The sequence below is a fragment of the Lepus europaeus genome, chromosome 17, assembly GCF_033115175.1.
Source record: "Lepus europaeus isolate LE1 chromosome 17, mLepTim1.pri, whole genome shotgun sequence".
In the NCBI taxonomy this organism is placed as follows: Eukaryota; Metazoa; Chordata; class Mammalia; order Lagomorpha; family Leporidae; genus Lepus; species Lepus europaeus.
The window spans coordinates 546,349-562,557 of record NC_084843.1 but is presented as its reverse complement, the minus strand read 5'-3'; the positions used below and the strand labels follow the sequence as shown (position 1 = coordinate 562,557).

At 60.2% G+C, this 16,209-nt stretch overlaps 1 protein-coding gene across 4 annotated transcripts in view; it reads left to right on the top strand.

Annotated features, from left to right (window-relative positions):
- The window catches only part of INPP5A (inositol polyphosphate-5-phosphatase A), a 156,469-nt gene that overhangs the window by 90,531 nt on the left and 49,729 nt on the right, over positions 1 to 16,209 (top strand). For all 4 annotated transcript variants that reach the window (XM_062213976.1, XM_062213977.1, XM_062213978.1 and 1 more), the window contains exon 5: positions 13,161 to 13,224. In XM_062213976.1, the coding sequence (XP_062069960.1) occupies positions 13,161 to 13,224 (64 nt within the window). The remainder of the gene's footprint in view (positions 1 to 13,160; positions 13,225 to 16,209) is intronic.

Here is a 16,209-nt window from a genome sequence, read left to right as displayed (position 1 = left end):
AGGCAGCATCGTAGCTGTTCCCACAGGTGCTCCTGGCGTGTGCAGGTGCATCGGGGCAGAGAAGGGGTCTTTGGGGCCACTCAGTGCCTGCACCCACACATCCCAGCAGGGCCAGGGCCCCCCGCCCCCACCTCCTGCCGCTGCCAGGAGAGAGCGGCTGTGGGGCCGCCTCGGTGGCCGGCGGGTTTCACCGAGTCCGCCCACGCCTGTCTCATAAATGCATTGCCGGAGCGCGGGACGGCAGACGACTCCACGGTGACCCGGGCCAGGTAGCCGCCCCGCTGGGTGGGAGTCAGGCTGTATAATGAATGTTGGCTGTTCTTCCGACCATCGTAATTATTTAAAGGGTTTTCAGACGAGAGGGCACAAATCGGATCAAGCCATTACTGTTGTGTCTCATTCAGGAGTTAAGTGTATTTTTAAAAATGTGGGCCTTGTTTAGAGTCTCCTCCCAGTTTTCATCTGTTATCACAATAATTGAGTTTGTAGCTGGAATTAAATTTATCAAATTGCGTTATCCTCTTTAGAAATTGGACAGGCGTCCTGGCAGGCGAGGCAGAAGTTAATCCTGGCCGGCGAGGCCCCGGCGGCCGCGCAGCCGTCCCCCGGACACCGTGTAATTTCTCCTCAATCCCTTGTGCAAATAATGACATTTGAATCGAGCATTAACAGGCTTAATTACTTTAAAATTGTCATTTTAATTTACACTGATATAGTATTGATCACACAAGCAGAGATTAAGCTGTTCAGTGGAGCGGATGATGGGGAATTAAACATTAAAGGGTCCTCCAGGGGCCACGCGCCGCTCGGCGTGAGCCGGAAGAGGGATGGCGCTTCTCGGTAATGAACTGGCGGCATGCGGGGACATGAATCCCGGGCTCCCGGAGAAGGGGAAATAATGGGGTTTGGGAGCGTTTGCAGGTTATTCATTCGCTGCCATGCACCAATTCTCCAGCGATTCCCTGGCTCACCAACATTTATTTATCTGCAGACTCAGGCGCGCTGCCCCCCTCGCCAAGTGCCTTGGACGTGGTTGGAGTAGAGCTGTTTCCGGTGTGGGCAGAAGCGTGTGCTCCCCCTTGACTTCTAGCCTGCAGCTGGCCTCAGGCTGTGTCTCTGAAACTTCAAAGGAAAACCCCGAGGTTGGGGGTCCGGGGCCCGGGGTCCCTGTCGGGAGAGCGTGGCGCCGTGCCGAGCAGCTCGGGCTTCCCGTCTCCAGGCTGGGGGCCTGTTCTCAGAAGGCGGGGGTCTGCACTCAGAGCGTAGTGCGTCTTCTAGCCTGACGGTTCCACTTCTCAGGGTTACGTAATAAAAGCTTGAGTGATTGATTTTATAGCCCAGGAGGGAGTGATGAAATTCTTGATCGCTGTCCATAATGGCTTTATTTTAGACCGTGGGCTGGAGATTTAATTAAAGCATGACCAGGGAAGTGAGGAGATGCCGATGCTTCTCCACGTGTCCGCTGCCGGCGGGCTCGGGGCTCGGGGCTCGGGGCTCGTCAGCATCTCTGACCTTGGAGCAGCCCAGGAGCCTCTGTCCTCGTAGGCAGCACCAAGCCTTGGTTTCCATGGTCTTCCTGAAACACCGCCATGTTCTGATGTTACCGTGTTCTCACACCTCCATGTTCTGACATAACCGTGTTCTGACATAGCCATGTTCTCATGCATGTTCTGATATTGCCATGTTCTGATGTTACCGTGTTCTCACATCTCCATGTTCTGACATAGCCATGTTCTTACACGTGTGTTCTCACATGGTCATGTCCCCCACCACAGCTCATTGGCAGCACGTTCTGCCTGCCAGGCCTTGTTCTAGAAACTTGGCAGTCCCTTCCCCTGGCTCCTAGCAGGGGAGCCGTGGGCCCCAAGAGGGCGTGTGTCGGGGCATCTCCCGCTGGGGCCGTGTGCTGTGGTGTGCTGGCACAACGCCGCTCATGTCGCTCACTGGGCCGGGGGCTGAGGAGGTGAGCGTGGCCCCCACTCCCTGCGCACTCAGACTGGGAAGGCTGTGCTTTCCAGTGCTTCTGTGTGCAGCGAGTCGTGGTCCCCGGGGTAGCTGTGCTGTGTCCCAACGGAGCCTGGCCGCTCCCAGCACCACCACGCCCCCCCCCCCCCCCCCAGGGACTCTGCCAAGTGGGCCTGCTGTTTTCGCCATCAGCTCCCTGCCCCAGCACGGCTGTCACCATGGGGAGCCCAGGATTTGCCGGCCCCTGCCACCCTCCCGTCTCCCTGTGCCTGCGGCGTCATCCCAGCCCTCCCCAGCCCTGCTCTTCCCACCCAACCCGCGTCTCCTGTTGGGTCCTCTGGAATGCGGGCAGTAAATGCTGGCACTGGAAGCCTCTTCCTGGTCCTCAGCAACGTCTGGCCCTCCTGTGGGCCCTGCTGGGCCTCTGTGCAGCCTGGGGAGCCCTGTGGGTGCACCCTGGCTGGTCACCGCCGCAAGACCCCGCCTGCTGAACAGGAGGCTGTGGGCTCCGGGCTCCGTGCCGCCCGCCCACTTCAGCCACCCTGACGGTGCTTGGGTCTCCCTCTTGCATCTCTGCACCCTGTGTCTCCCTCTCTTTTTGTCCCATAGAAACCAATTTCCTGGCAGTGTGTTTTTTTCTCAAGGAAAATGATAGATATGCGTGTGGTCGGGATGGCCGTGTCAGCAGAGCACGAGAGACGGCAGCCGGTGGCCTGACAGCCGTCCTTCGCTTGGTCTCTGTCGGCTCTGATTGATAACAAGGCCATTAGAGGGAGGCAGCTTGCTTTGGTTACCTTTTCCCGTCAGGGTTGTCCGAGGTTTGGCCTTGGGAAGGAGGGGGGGAGAAGGGTCCACTTGGGGAGGATTGGCAGGAAGTCCCCCACGGCTGCTGCTGGTGACCTGCCTCTGCTGCTGGAGGTGGGGTGCAGGGCACCTTGGGGCAGGGCTCCCGGCTTTGAGAGGCTGGCCTGGCCCCGCCCACCGTGCAGAGGGAGCCTTGAGGCTGGGCTCTGAGTCTCCTCTGGCCTGAGAGGGGCTCCAGATGGTTCCAGGCACGGGAAGCCCTGGGCCCGCTGCGGCGGAGGGTCGCCTGCCCCGTGCTGTCAGCCCCCAGGGCCACAGGTGGGGAAGTCGAGGCTCAGCAAGTTCAGTGGCTACTGGAAGCCTGGGGTAGGTGGGCGGCCGCGCTGGCTTGCAGGTGACTGTGGTGGGCGTGAGCTTCCGGTTTGCAAGCTCTAGAAAGGCTTTTTCCAGAGGTTGCGGTGTCAGGAGCCCCGAGCCCGCAGGCTGTGGGAGAGACTGCGCTGCACCGAGTGCCTGTGGCCTACACAGCCCGAGTCTGTTCCTGCGCCCTCGCTGTGGCCTTGTGCGGGTGGACGTGGTGACAGGAGGCCGCTCCGGAAGTGGAGCAGAGGTTCTGCTGATTTCACGCACTTACCCAAATGTCAGGGCTGGAAGCCGCAGAGCTGGGAAGCAGGGTTGGCACACTGTGCCCAGGCTGGCAGGGAAGTGGCTTGGCCGGGCCCAGGGCACGGGGGAAGGTGCGCCACTTTGGGCGCTGCTGCAGGGACGGACTGCAATTGCGTGGGCCGGAGTTCTCCCAGTCTAATTGAAATTTAAAAATCAATGAATGCTTTCTTGGTAGAGTTTTATGTGCCCTGAGCTTGTCTGATGGCAGAAAGTATTTTGTGAACAGCTTGTGTTCAGTGTTGGCTGTCTTTTAAAGTGCACTTGCTTTAATTATCCCATGTCCATAATGCACGTTCCCTGCTTCTCCAAACGTTTGTGCGGATGAAATGTAATTGAAAAGCTAATGATTTTTAGAAGACAAAAGATAGAAGTCAAAGCCTTTTTAATTATGATGCAAACTTTGCACATAATTTAATTGGCATAAAAGTTTATTGATTTATTTCTGTAATCATTTAGACATGGAAAAATATAACTCAATAACATTTCATAATTAAAACTAGTTACTGTCTTAAGATTGACATTTTTTTTTGCTCATTTTCAAAACTTTGAATTTGCAAGCGGCTGCTGAGAAGCGGCATTCGAGTCGCACAGGAGCCCTCGGGTGACGCAGATCGGAAGGTGGGGGGGGGCGCCGGCCCGGAAACTCGCCCTCGCACTGCCTCGCACCTCCTGACACACGCACGGGGGCTCTGTGTCCATGTCGTTTCTCACGGTTGCCACAGCTGGTCCTGGGCACACCATACGGATTCTGGAATGTTCTGCCTGCCCTCCACCCTCCCCAGTAAAAGCTGGGCCAGGACTTCCCGCACGCGCCCTAGCTGTTCTCTGGTGTCAGGCCGGCGTCGGCAGGGATTCCCTTTCTGAAAGCAAGGACCAAGGCACTGACTTAAGACAGCGGGGGCTGTGTGGGTAGGAGGCGTGAGATGAGCCCCCTCCTGAGGACAGCACCCCAGTGACCTAAGGACCCCCACTTTCCTCTCAGCACTACCCCCTGGGGACCATGCCCCCAGCATATGAAGCCTACAGGACCCCTTCCTCCCCCCACCACATCCAGAGTGAGCAGAGTGAGCGAGCGAGCCCTGTCAGAGGGCGAGTGCCCCCCCCCCCGTAGACCCCTCGTCCAGCACGTGCCATGCACCTGCACCGTGCACTGGGGGTGAGACTGGCGAGGTGGCAGCAGGCAGTGCACAGCTCTGCTTGTCCTCAAGACAGCGGAGGGCGGGCCCCGTGCTGCGCCGGTAACAGGTGTCCTGGGCTGGTGGAATTGATTGTGACCCCGTGTGAGCCATCAAGTGGCTGTCGTGAGCGTGTGCTCCTCGCTGTCACAGTGACTTGTGCTCTGCCCTGGCCTTCCTGGGCTGCCTAATTGGGGACGCTACAACCAGGAGCAGTGACAGGGTTCGGCACCCCGTGTCCAGCACGCCGGCTCCCCGGGTGCACGCTTTATAAAATGCGCTTTAATTCAGGGGCAGAATGTCATTAGCTTTGTGAGCGGATGACACCGCACACAGCCAATTCAATTAGCGTCCGTGTCGGCGCGGACAGCAGACACAATGAGGTCGTACGTGCCTGTCGAGCCGGCTGCCAGCCCGCGGGGCCTGGCGGTGAGGGCCAGACGGGGCCACGCCGCGGTGCCGTCGGCCTGTGCGTGGGCTGCTGCCGTGTCGATGAGTCGGCACTCATCTGGCGAGAGGACACCCCGTGACTGACGGGCTGTAGCCCTCCCGGGGGTGCTGGGGCCAGGGCAGAGTTCCTTGTTGGGGCAGTGCGGCCGCACCTCGGTTCTAGCAGGAGCCGCACTTCATTTATTGTTGCTTGTTCTGAAGAGCACGACAGTGACTGACTCACTTGTCCCTGTGCTCCATCGTGGTGAAGACGGGAGCCCCGGGGCTTCCTCCCGTGGTGTCGCTGCTCCGCCGCCCTGTGTGCTGGGTCTGGAGCTGCCCTGCAGGTGGCCTGCGACGGGCTGTGCACCTTGGCACCAACCAGGTGCCCGGCCTCATGCTGGGCCTCAGAGGTGACCAGAAGCTTTGCTGCCCTTCCTGGGAGGGGCACAGGCAGCCAGAGCGGGCAGCTGGGCTGGGGCTGCCCCGGGGAAAGAGGAAGGGCTCGCGGTTCTCGTGGAGATGGTGCACCGAGGGCTCACTGCGGAGCTGGGAGCAAGGCAGGCACAGCACAGGCGGCTTCTCGGGACGGGAGCTTGGCCTGCTCCGAGCACAGCTGGGGTTTGTGAACTGGAGGGCGTGGGGCCCCTCAAGCCACTGGAGGATCGGGGCGTGAGCGTGAGCAGTCTGAGAGGTGCAGAGTGGTGGCCTCTGGGCAGAGGGAAGGCTGAGGGGGACAGCGGTAGAGCAGTGCAGGGGACAGTGACCAGCAGCGAGATGATGGCAGCTTGGCCTGGCCAGGGGAGGGGAGAGAATGGGATGGACAGAGCATCCGTTGTCACCCGAAGCACTGGGCGAAGGTGCTGGAGAAATCTGGGGACCCCTGGAGTCCCCAAGAGAAGCCACAGAGGATGAGGGTGGCTGAGCCCTGGGTCAGGAAAGGTCTGACTTCTTAGGGACATCCCCGTGGGTCCTGGAGGCTGCCTGGACAAGGGAGGACGGGCTGTGTGTGCTCCGGATCTGAGCGGGGCAGGAGAGGGACCTGCAGGGCCCAGAGTGGATGCCGCGTGGAGTGCAGACTCCGGGGAGGGGGAGGTGAGCTGTGCTGTTAGTGGGGTGGGACCCTGCAACGTGCCTGTTTGATTTGTGACTAACATCGAATACTTGCACAGAATCATCCCACTGGGGCTCTGAGCAAGAAACGTAACCAGAGACCGCGACGGTTCCAACTGTGTCTGCACATGGAACCCAGCAGCACACGGGGTCACGCGTGACGATCGAGCTCGGGTTATGCCAGGAATGCCAGGCTGGCTTCCCGTTTTAAATATCCTCTTGTGACTCACGACTTGAACCAGGTGCATGGCATGGACGCGCGCCACTTCCTCCCCTTGGCCAGCTGCGCTCTGCACCTGTGGCCTGACCTGAGGCCAGCGTCGTGCCTGGGGCACGGCCCTCAGGCCTGGATTTCTCCATGCTGTGAGTAGCAGCCGTCACAGGCAACCCAGAACCCTGGTCTTTTCCCTGAGCTGCAGGTCAGGAATCCAGCTGCCCGAGTGTTCCCTCTGGGAAGGCCGGCAGACCTCGCAGAAAAGGGGGTCTGTGCTGAAGCCCCCCTGCTCCGTGTCCTTCATCCCTGCTGTGCCTCTGGCCCTCTGACCACGCCCCTGCCTGTGCACCTGTGTCCAGGCAGTCGGCACCTCCCACGTTCCAGGAGGTCCCCACTCCAACCCCTGCTGGGGCCCTGCCCTCCCCCGGCTCGCGGCTGGCGCTCAGCTTGCAGCCGGCATGGCTCCCTCAGTGCAGTCAGCCAGAAAGCAGAAGGGTGAGGGTGGCGGAGAAGAGGCCCGGTCGGTCATGGGCGGATGGAGAAGCTGCGGTCGCTGGCACTGACTGGGCTGCTGAGCCCAAGATGCAAACCAAACCCACAGCCTTGCCTCTCACTGCTGACAGGTCTGAGCAAGTCCCATTGCAGAAAAGGCTTCGCGAGGGTGCACGACGTACTCCCCTGGGAGAGGAGACGTGCTGTCGTGGCTGCCTGCCTCTGCAGCTCGCCTGAGCCGGCTGTCGTGTGAGGTTCAGGAGCGGACAGAGGGCCAGACGTCAACACTTGTGCAGAGAAACAGAAAGAGGCTCCTACACGTGTAATTGTCGCAACTCCTTAGGAAGCTAAGATGAGAATAAGTATTGTTAGGTCAGCCCAGGAATCGACCGGCACGTGGAGTCGGGTGACGCGGAGCAGCAAGCAGTGCCGGGCGCCGGGTTCTCCATGTGGGGTGAGGGAGACGGCACCGTACCCTGCACCCCATGCACAAGCGAGTCCCTGTCGCGGGAAGAACTGAGGCCAGAGAATGTCCCTGGGGCCACGGTCGGGAAGCGCGTCTGGAAGACACCGAGGTGTTGACCCCAGAGGAAGGTTTGACAGTGGTAGGGCCGGAGCAAGGTCGGTGCTTGGCGGAGGTTCAGGCACTGCTTGGGACAGAGCCCTTTATCGTCCTCCAGAGGGCCTGGGTTCGAGACCCAGATCCTGATCCGGCTTCCTACTGATGTGCACCTGGGGGCAGTGGCGATGGCTCGGTAGCTGGGTCCCTGCCTCCCACGTGGGAGTCTTGGATGGAGCTGCCGACTCTGGGGTTCAGTCTGGCCCGGGCCTGGCTGTTGTCTGCCTTGGAGAGTGATTCACAGGGTAGAAGGTTTCTGTCTGTCTGTCTGTCTGCCTCGCAAATAAAGCATACAAATGAAAAGCTTTAAAAACAAGAATAAAAGTTTTTGTTTAATGGAGGATCCCATAAACAACATCCAGCAGATAAACCAGAGTGGAAGCACTTGTTTGTACTGTAGGTAATGAAGAAACGATTCTGGATTATATTTAAAAATGATAACTCGGGCCGGCGCCATGGCTCATTTGGCTAATCCTCTGCCTGCGGTGCCAGTACTCCGGGTTCTAGTCCTGGTTGGGGCGCCGGTTCTATCCCGGTTGCTCCTCTTCCAGTCCAGCTCTCTGCTGTGGCCCGGGAAGGCAGTGGAGGATGGCCCAAGTGCTTGGGCCCTGCACCCGCATGGGAGACCAGGAGAAGCACCTGGCTCCTGGCTTCAGATCAGCACAGTGCACCGGCCGCAGCAGCCATTTGGGGGGTGAACCAACAGAAAGGAAGACCTTTCTCTCTCTCTCTCTCTCTCTCTTTTACTGTCTAACTCTAATTTAACAAAATTAAAATTAAAACTCTACAAACAGAAAAAATAGAAAAATGGACTAAGGACATGAGATGAGTTCATAGAAGAAGCCTACATGCCAGTAAATGTAGAGATGCTTGCAAAACACACACACGGTGACAGGAGTGAGCTGGGGAGACGCTGACACACACACACACACGGTGACAGCAGTGAGCTGGGGAGACACACACACACACACACGGTGACAGGCAGTGAGCTGGGGAGACGCTGACACACACACATACACGGTGACAGGCAGTGAGCTGGGGAGACTCACACACACACACACACGGTGACAGGCAGTGAGCTGGGGAGACACACACACACGCACACATACACAGTGACAGGCAGTGAGCTGGGGAGACGCTGACACACATACACACACACACGGTGACAGCAGTGAGCTGGGGAGATGCTGACACACACACACACACATGGTGACAGCAGTGAGCTGGGGAGACGCTGACCACACACACACACGGTGACAGCAGTGAGCTGGGGAGACGCTGACACACACACACACAGTGACAGGCAGTGAGCTGGGGAGACTCACACACACACGCACACACACACAGTGACAGCAGTGAGCTGGGGAGACACACACACAGAGTGACAGGCAGTGAGCTGGGGAGACGCTGACCACACACACACAGTGACAGCAGTGAGCTGGGGAGACGCTGACACACACACACACACACACACACGGTGACAGCAGTGAGCTGGGGAGACGCTGACCACACACACACACGGTGACAGCAGTGAGCTGGGGAGACACACACACACACACATAGAGTGACAGGCAGTGAGCTGGGGAGACTGACACACACACACACACGGTGACAGGCAGTGAGCTGGGGAGACTGACACACACGGTGACAGCAGTGAGCTGGGGAGACACAGATAACATCGGCCTTCCGAAGCAGTAGAGAGCCCAGGAACGAGCCTGCACATGTGGGCAAACGGTTTTTGACAGGCGGCCTCACCGGCTTGCCGCGGCACTGGCGTCCTGCCTTCTTGTGCAGGTCTGCTGAGTCTGAGTGGGACAGCCACGAGCTCAGCGTGTACGTGCGTGTACGTGCGTGTATACGCATGTGGACATGCAGAGACCTTAAGGTACATGAAATGCATATTACGAAAGCTGCATAGATTTAAAAAGGTTTTACACAAAAATAAACATCTTTTAATCGTATTTTAGATGCACTTTTGAAAATAATACTCATGTTAAAAGATCTTTTATTTATTAATTATGTTATTTGTTTGAAAGACAGAAAGAGGGAAGGAGAGGGAAGTAGGAAGAGGGAGAGAGCGATCGCCCATCTACTGGTTCACTGCCCAGATACAACAGCCACGGCAGCTGCAGGCCAGAGCCAGGAGCTGGGCCCTGCATCCAGGCGGCAGGGACCCCTGTCCCTGCGCCCCCACCGCTCCCAGGGGCATGAGAAGGGAGCTGGGATTGGCTTAGCGCTGGACACACGGTCCAAGCGTGGCTTCCCCTGCACCAAACTCTCCAGGAACTGGGACATCCCCTGGCGTGTACGTGTGTGCGCATGTCTGCATGTGTGTGTACAGGCGCCCCTCCCGGAGTGGACCAGCTGTGACTCGTGGGATTGTAGGAGTGCAGACGCCTGTCCGTACATGGACAGACTGTGAAAGAGCGGGTCGGAGCCAGTGTGTCCTCGGGTGCTGGCCACACAGGGTCGGGGCTCCACCAGCCCTGTGGGGTCCCAGGGAGCAGCTCCTGTGTGGTTGCTTCTTTCTCGGTCTCTGGGCCTGCACGTTCCTGATGCTGCAGCTGGTTTGGGTTTAGGCATCTTCTGTTTCACGGGAAGGGCTGCAGGAGGCGCGGCCCCTGATGCGATGTGTGGTGGAAGTGACCAGTTGCTGCCACCTGCCGTCTGCTCCAGCGGGGGAGGGCTTTCTGGGACGCTTGCTTTGCCCTCCTGGCCGGCCTCAGCGCTGGCTTAGTCGTCCCTGGAGCCTGGTGCAGGTGGCTGCCAGGACAGAGGGCCACCCCTCCCCACAGCAGGCACCAAGTGGCTGCCCAGTGTGCCGGCACCTGTCCTTTCCTGGCCGCTGTGAGCAGTGGCCAGCTGCCACAGTTGTGAGCCTGTGAGGTGCACGTGCTCCTCCTGTGTTAGCCTGAGTGGCATGGCATGGCCCGCCCCGTCACGGGCAGACACTGCACTTCCACCAGCACCCCCGGGGAGCCCGCTCCATGGGGGCTGGGCCCCCGTGTGGACCACAGCGGCCCACCCTGGAGCACCGGGGCTCTCTGCCTCTGGGCCACGCCCCCATTGTGACAGACGGGGATGTAAATCTGCAGGAAGTATACTCACTGTCCTAAGCAGAAAAGGCAGGAAGTCTGTATCCCTGCACACATCTGTGGACCTGCTCTGGGGCCAGAGGCCCTCAGGCCCCGCCCGCCACTGCCCGCTGGCCGGCTCACGTGGCTCACGGGGGCCCTGGCTGCGTGGGAGGACAGGGCCTGGGCAGAACGCTTGGCTGGAACTCTGACTAGACACGCTGTCAGAGCCAGTTGCGGGTTTCCCGACAGCCTGACAGCGCTCGGCTGCAGTGGAGTTTACCTCCCGTGCGCTGTGGCAGGCTTCGTGATGCTCCGTGAGCGAGGCCACAGCGACGTGCCGGCAATGACGCTGCTCTGCTCACCGTCTCGGAGCGCTTCCTCCTCTGACACCAGGGGAGTGACATCCCCCAAGAGAGCGGCATGGGGCAGGTGCGAGCTGAGAAGTACGGTCCCTGAGGGCTGCCGTGGCCATTGTCCCTCTTACTGACCAGACGTCCACTCTGCTTTGTCGAAGCAAGGGATCTGAGCACGGCCGGCTGTGGTGTGTGACCTGGGCAAGCCCTGCCTGGAGGGGCCGGGCTGCAGCGTCAGGTGCCTGTGACCCGTGGCTTCTCCACCAGCTGGCGCTCCCTTGACCTGCCTTCTGCAGGAGAGGAGGTGCTGGGTGGGGCGTCTGCCCATGGTCAGCCCGCCCTCTGTTCAGCCGGCCCTGTGTCTGTGGGGTTTCTTTTGCCGCCACCACCCCTGACATAGGCTCCATTGTGTCAGAGTGTGTCATCGGCCAGAGCCCTGGGCCTTGGGTGGTGGCCGTGATGTGGGGTTGGGAGGTCAGCTGGTGCCTGGCTGGTGCCTTGGTCGGTGTGTGTGTGTGCACAGCGTGTGTGCACAGCGTGTGTGCACAGTGTGTGTGCACAGCGTGTGTGCACCTGCCTTAGCTGGAGCGTGCAGAATGGAGAGTGTTTGCTCCTCAGCTGTCAGTGTGGTCCCTGGTGGCGTGCCCCCTGCCCCAGGAGCTGCTCTTCAGAGTGTGACCCATGCCACACAAATATCTTCTGTGGGGTGTCCTCGGGCCAGGCATGTGTAATGGGCGGCAGTGAGTGGGCCTCAGTGGACACTGTGTAGAGGACCCTGGTTGCTGCTGGGGGGGGGGGCACCGAGATGGGCAGAGAGCTGATGGGCAGAGAGATGGGGAGGCTGGGGAGGCTGGGAAGGCTGGGCGTGTGCAGGCGAGCACAGGGAATGCAGGCTGGACTCTGTCCCACAGCACGAGGTGCGCCCATGCGCAGGGTCCTGGGGGCACATCCCAGAGTGAGAGTGGGGGCAGTGCAGAGGGGACACAACCCTACCCGGGTGACTGGGAGTGACCAGCACGGACTCAATCCCTGGTGGCTGCATGGATGTGGCAGCGTGGGAGGCCAGGAAGAAACATGGAGCCCAGGAGCCGGGGAGGGGCCGTGGCAGTGCCCTGTGAAACCAGGGCCAGGGCCGGACTGTGGGGTCTCCTGTGTCAGAACGTAGAGGAGTTGTGGGGCCTGACGACTGCAACAGAAGTTTAAAGCCCACCAGCACCCAGGCCGCTGTGAGCTCCCGCTCTGGAAAGTTCCCTTCTTTGCCAGCTGGGCCCACCCAGGGCCCCACCTCCGGACAGCACCTGCTGGGGCTGGGAAACCAGTGCCTGCGTCTCTGATTCTAACACTTGATGTTATTTCAATCTGTGGTTATAAAAAGTTCATTTTCACCCAATTTCCACATGGTGTTAGCTACAGCACGACTTGTTCACTTTAAAGTGTGGTGCCAGGCGATGGGCGGACAGAAGGCGGGGAGGCCAGGCCACACCGCACCCTGTGCCACTTGCACCGCACGGTGTGGAGCCGAACCTGCACTGAGGCAAAGTGCGTGTGCTCAGTGTGAGTGCGTGTGCATGTGGGTGTGCCTGTGTGTGTGCCTCTAAGTGTGCGTGTGTCTGTGTGTGTGAGTGTGTGTGCATGTGGGTGTGCGTGGTGTATGTGTGCGGGTGTGCCTATGTGTGTGGGGGGTGCGCGTGTCTGTACGTGTGTCTGAGTGTGCATGTGTGCATGTAGGTGTGAGTGTGTGTGTGTCTCAGTGTGGGTGTGTGCATGTGGGTGTGCCTGTGTACCTGAGTGTGTGTGAGTATACACCTGTGTAGAAGTGCACACATCTGCACATGGATGCACTTGAACTTGGATAAACACACACAAGATGGCCTCACATTTGCATTTGAGACCAGCACAGGGCCTGGTCCAGCCCCGCCTTGTGGCCAGCCTGGCCCCCAGCATGAGTGGGAGGCCAGGCGGCTCCCGGCAGGCGGGGATCTGTAGCTCAGGTCTGAAGGGTGGAGGGGAGGGGATGGAGCCAGGCGCTGAGCCCCAGCCTGCCCTGGGCCTCGCTCCTCCGGCGGAGGAAGTGCCTTCCTGGTGCGTGGCTCCTGGACCTGCGCACCTGTGCCTGGTGTTCTCGGCGGCCTGGCCCGACGTGGCACCATCATAGCACTCCCTGGGCTTCTGTGGCGCTGCCTCGTTCTTGTCAAGTTTTACTCCAGAAACCACTCCTCCAGCTCCCTCACCTGATTCTCCTTTTGCCCACAGGCCCTGGGAAGCTTTTACTTTCTTCACGAGTCCCTGAAGAACATCTACCAATTCGACTTTAAAGGTGAGGCCAGACGCGTCAGGGTCTCCTGATGGACTCGCTTCCGGTCCGTCCTGTCCTGTCTCCTGAGAGGGCTGGTCCCTGTGGCTTGGGTTTTACGTTCCTTTCCTGGTGTCTTAACCAGGGACCTGGTAGGAAAACCTGGCTTCCTGGTGTCTGAAATGGAGACACCCGGCTGGCCTGGCCCCGCCCCAGGTGCACAGAGGCCCAGCACAGGCCCTTGCCGCGGTGGCGTGGCGTGCAGAGCAGGTGTTCTGACTGAGCTCCCACCGAATGGGAGAAGGCGAGAACCAGGGTAGAAGGTTGTGTGTTCCATGAGCAGAACTGGGCGAGGGCGCATGTCTGTAGCCGTGATCGATGTGGGCCACAGGCAGCCACGTGTGTCCATGCCTGTGACACAGCCCCTGCTGTGAGGGTCGCACCTCTGCCTGTTGTGTGCAGATCCCCGGAGCTCCACGTGGCTCTGTCCCCCGGCTCCGGCTCATTGCCTGTGCTCGCTCCAGAGACCGATAGCTCCTAGGCAGCTGGGAAGTGCTTGCGTCCATGTCGAATGCAGGATTGCAGCCGGAACAGCGATTTCTCACCTGGCCTGCTGCCCAGGGGGTCTCCCGATGCTTTTCAATACCAGCGCCTGGCTCTTCTCACCCAAGAATAGCCAGGTGGGCTGGGCAGGAGATGGGCGGGGCTGTCCACTCTCAGTGGTCATTCTGCGGTGGGTGTCTCTCGCTCTCTCTCTCTGTGTAACTCAGACCTTTAGATAAATAAATCTATAAGGAAAAAAAAAGGCAGAATCATAGAGATAGATCTTCCATTCTTTGATTCACTTCCCACATAGTTGATGGCCAGGCTGGGCCAGTCTGAAGCCAACAGCCTGGAATTCCGTCTGGGTCTCCCACGTGTGTGGCAGGGGCCCAAGCACCTGGGCCATCTTCCACTGCCTTCCCAGGCCATTAGCACAGAGCTGGACTGGAAGTGGAGCAGTTGGGACTCAAACCGGCGCCCGTGTGGATGCCGGCACAAGCCACTCTCCTGATCCCACGGTGCATTTCACTGTGGCAGAACCTTGGCCAAGACCTATGTGTGGTGACAGAGTGACAGATGCCAGGGAGCATGTACCAAACTCATGTGTCAGTGCTGACCATGGCACAGGCGTGTGGCTCCCCAGGTCTCAGGGTCGGGGTAGGGTTCATTGGCCCCTGCTCTTCTGCCATGAATCCAGTGGCAGGCAAAGCAACCCAGATCTGTATAGACTTGGGAAGTAGTAGCCCAGATTCTAAATAGCGTCCAGTTAGAAAGGTAAGGAGGGCCAGAAGGTGCCAACAAAGCAGGAAGAAAGGGGAAAGGAGCCAGCTTTCCATTGCACGGGTGCCTGGTGGGGGGCGCTGTCCGTGGGGTGTCCGGGCCCAGCCGGCAGCCCCGCTGCACAAGGGCAGGGGAAGGGTGGCCAGCCGCCCTCACGCAGGAGCTTCCCGCATCCCAGAGACCTGCCGGCCTCTCCCCGCATGAACCCTGAACGCAAGACTGGGGGCGAAGCTGAGCTCACTGGAGACGAAGCCTCCAGCCCCCGGGCCGCCCCAGCTGCAGCAGGAGAATCTGGGTGCCATTGCCCAGGTTCTCGCGGGAAGAAGTGAAGGAAGCAAGAGCAGGACCTTCCTGTGCCCACCGCGGATCTGAGAGGCAGGACCAGCTGCTGGGCCACACATTGAGGCGGGCGGGCGGGCGGGCGGGCACAGGGCCCTCAGCCTGCCCAGAGCCCTGGAAGGGAGCGGCTGTGCGCCGGCACCTGGTGTGGGCGTGCGAGGGGAGAGAAGCTCCCGGGCCACGCACTGCCACGCATGCCAGTCCTCCTCGTGCACCTCCTCCGGCGTCGCCGCGGCCACCAGGGCGAGGGTGTCACCTTCCTGTCTCACCCATGGCGAGTGTGGCCACTGAGCAGTGTGCTGGGTGGGCGCTTAGACCCAGGCCCTCCCTGCCACTCCCAGCAGCCAGGCAGTGCCGTGGAGCCCTGGACAGCTGGGTGGAGACCCTCCCGGGAGCGCAGACTCGAGTCCCGGAAACAAGGGAGGCGGTGATGCCTGCAGCTGCCAGAGCCCAACAGACACGCGTGGCCCAGCCACGAGCGTAGAACGCCCGCCCCTGGAGGCTCGGCGGTCCGTCTCTTGTCCCAGTTAGTCACGTTCTGCTGTCAACCGGAAACTCCCAGGTCGGGTCTGCGGGGAGAAGCCAACCCGAGAGGCAGGCGTGGACATGGTGACTCTGACCCAAACGCGAGCCTGGATGGCACGTGGGGGCAGGTGCCCACCAGGAGCAGAGCTGGAGCTCGGAGACCTGCCCGCGGCAGGCGGGGCGTGGCCGACCGCGGGCCAGGGGACCAGGAGAGCTTCTCCAGTCGGAGAGCAGAGAGAAGGGAGACCACGTGAGCAGGACGGGCATCCAGGGCTGCATGAGTAATGGAAGGGATGTGGGGAGGAGGCCCTGTGTGTGCAAGCCCTGGCTCAATGCTTCTCAGAACTCGCAGCTTGCACCAGGACACAGGAGCAGGGAGCACAGGGCACAGGACACCAAGCAGGACAGGGGCCAGAGCACAGGAGACGAGGAAAGCGGGAGGGAGCAAGGTGTCACGCGTCTCTGGGAGGCCACACAGGATGAGGGTGACAGGAAACCCTCAGCTCTCAGCCAGATGCTGGGGTCAGTGGCACGGCCCCCAGCAGCCCTGCCCTGCAGTAAGGGCCGGAGGCCTCCAGCGGGCAGCAGTGCGTGGGGGGGGTCAGGTGGACGTCCTGTCCTCTCGCCTGTGATGGGTCCGATGGGCTGCAGCCACACGCAGGGAGGACGGGTGACAGCAGTGTCGGGAGGGCTGTAGGGGGACTGGAGGCCGAGCTCATCAGCAGGGAGAGAAAACAGAGCCACGGCAAACGCACGGTGAAGTCGGAGAAGGTAGAAAAGAAGTGAAAGACAAAGAGGAGCCTGGGAGAAGATGCGAGAGAC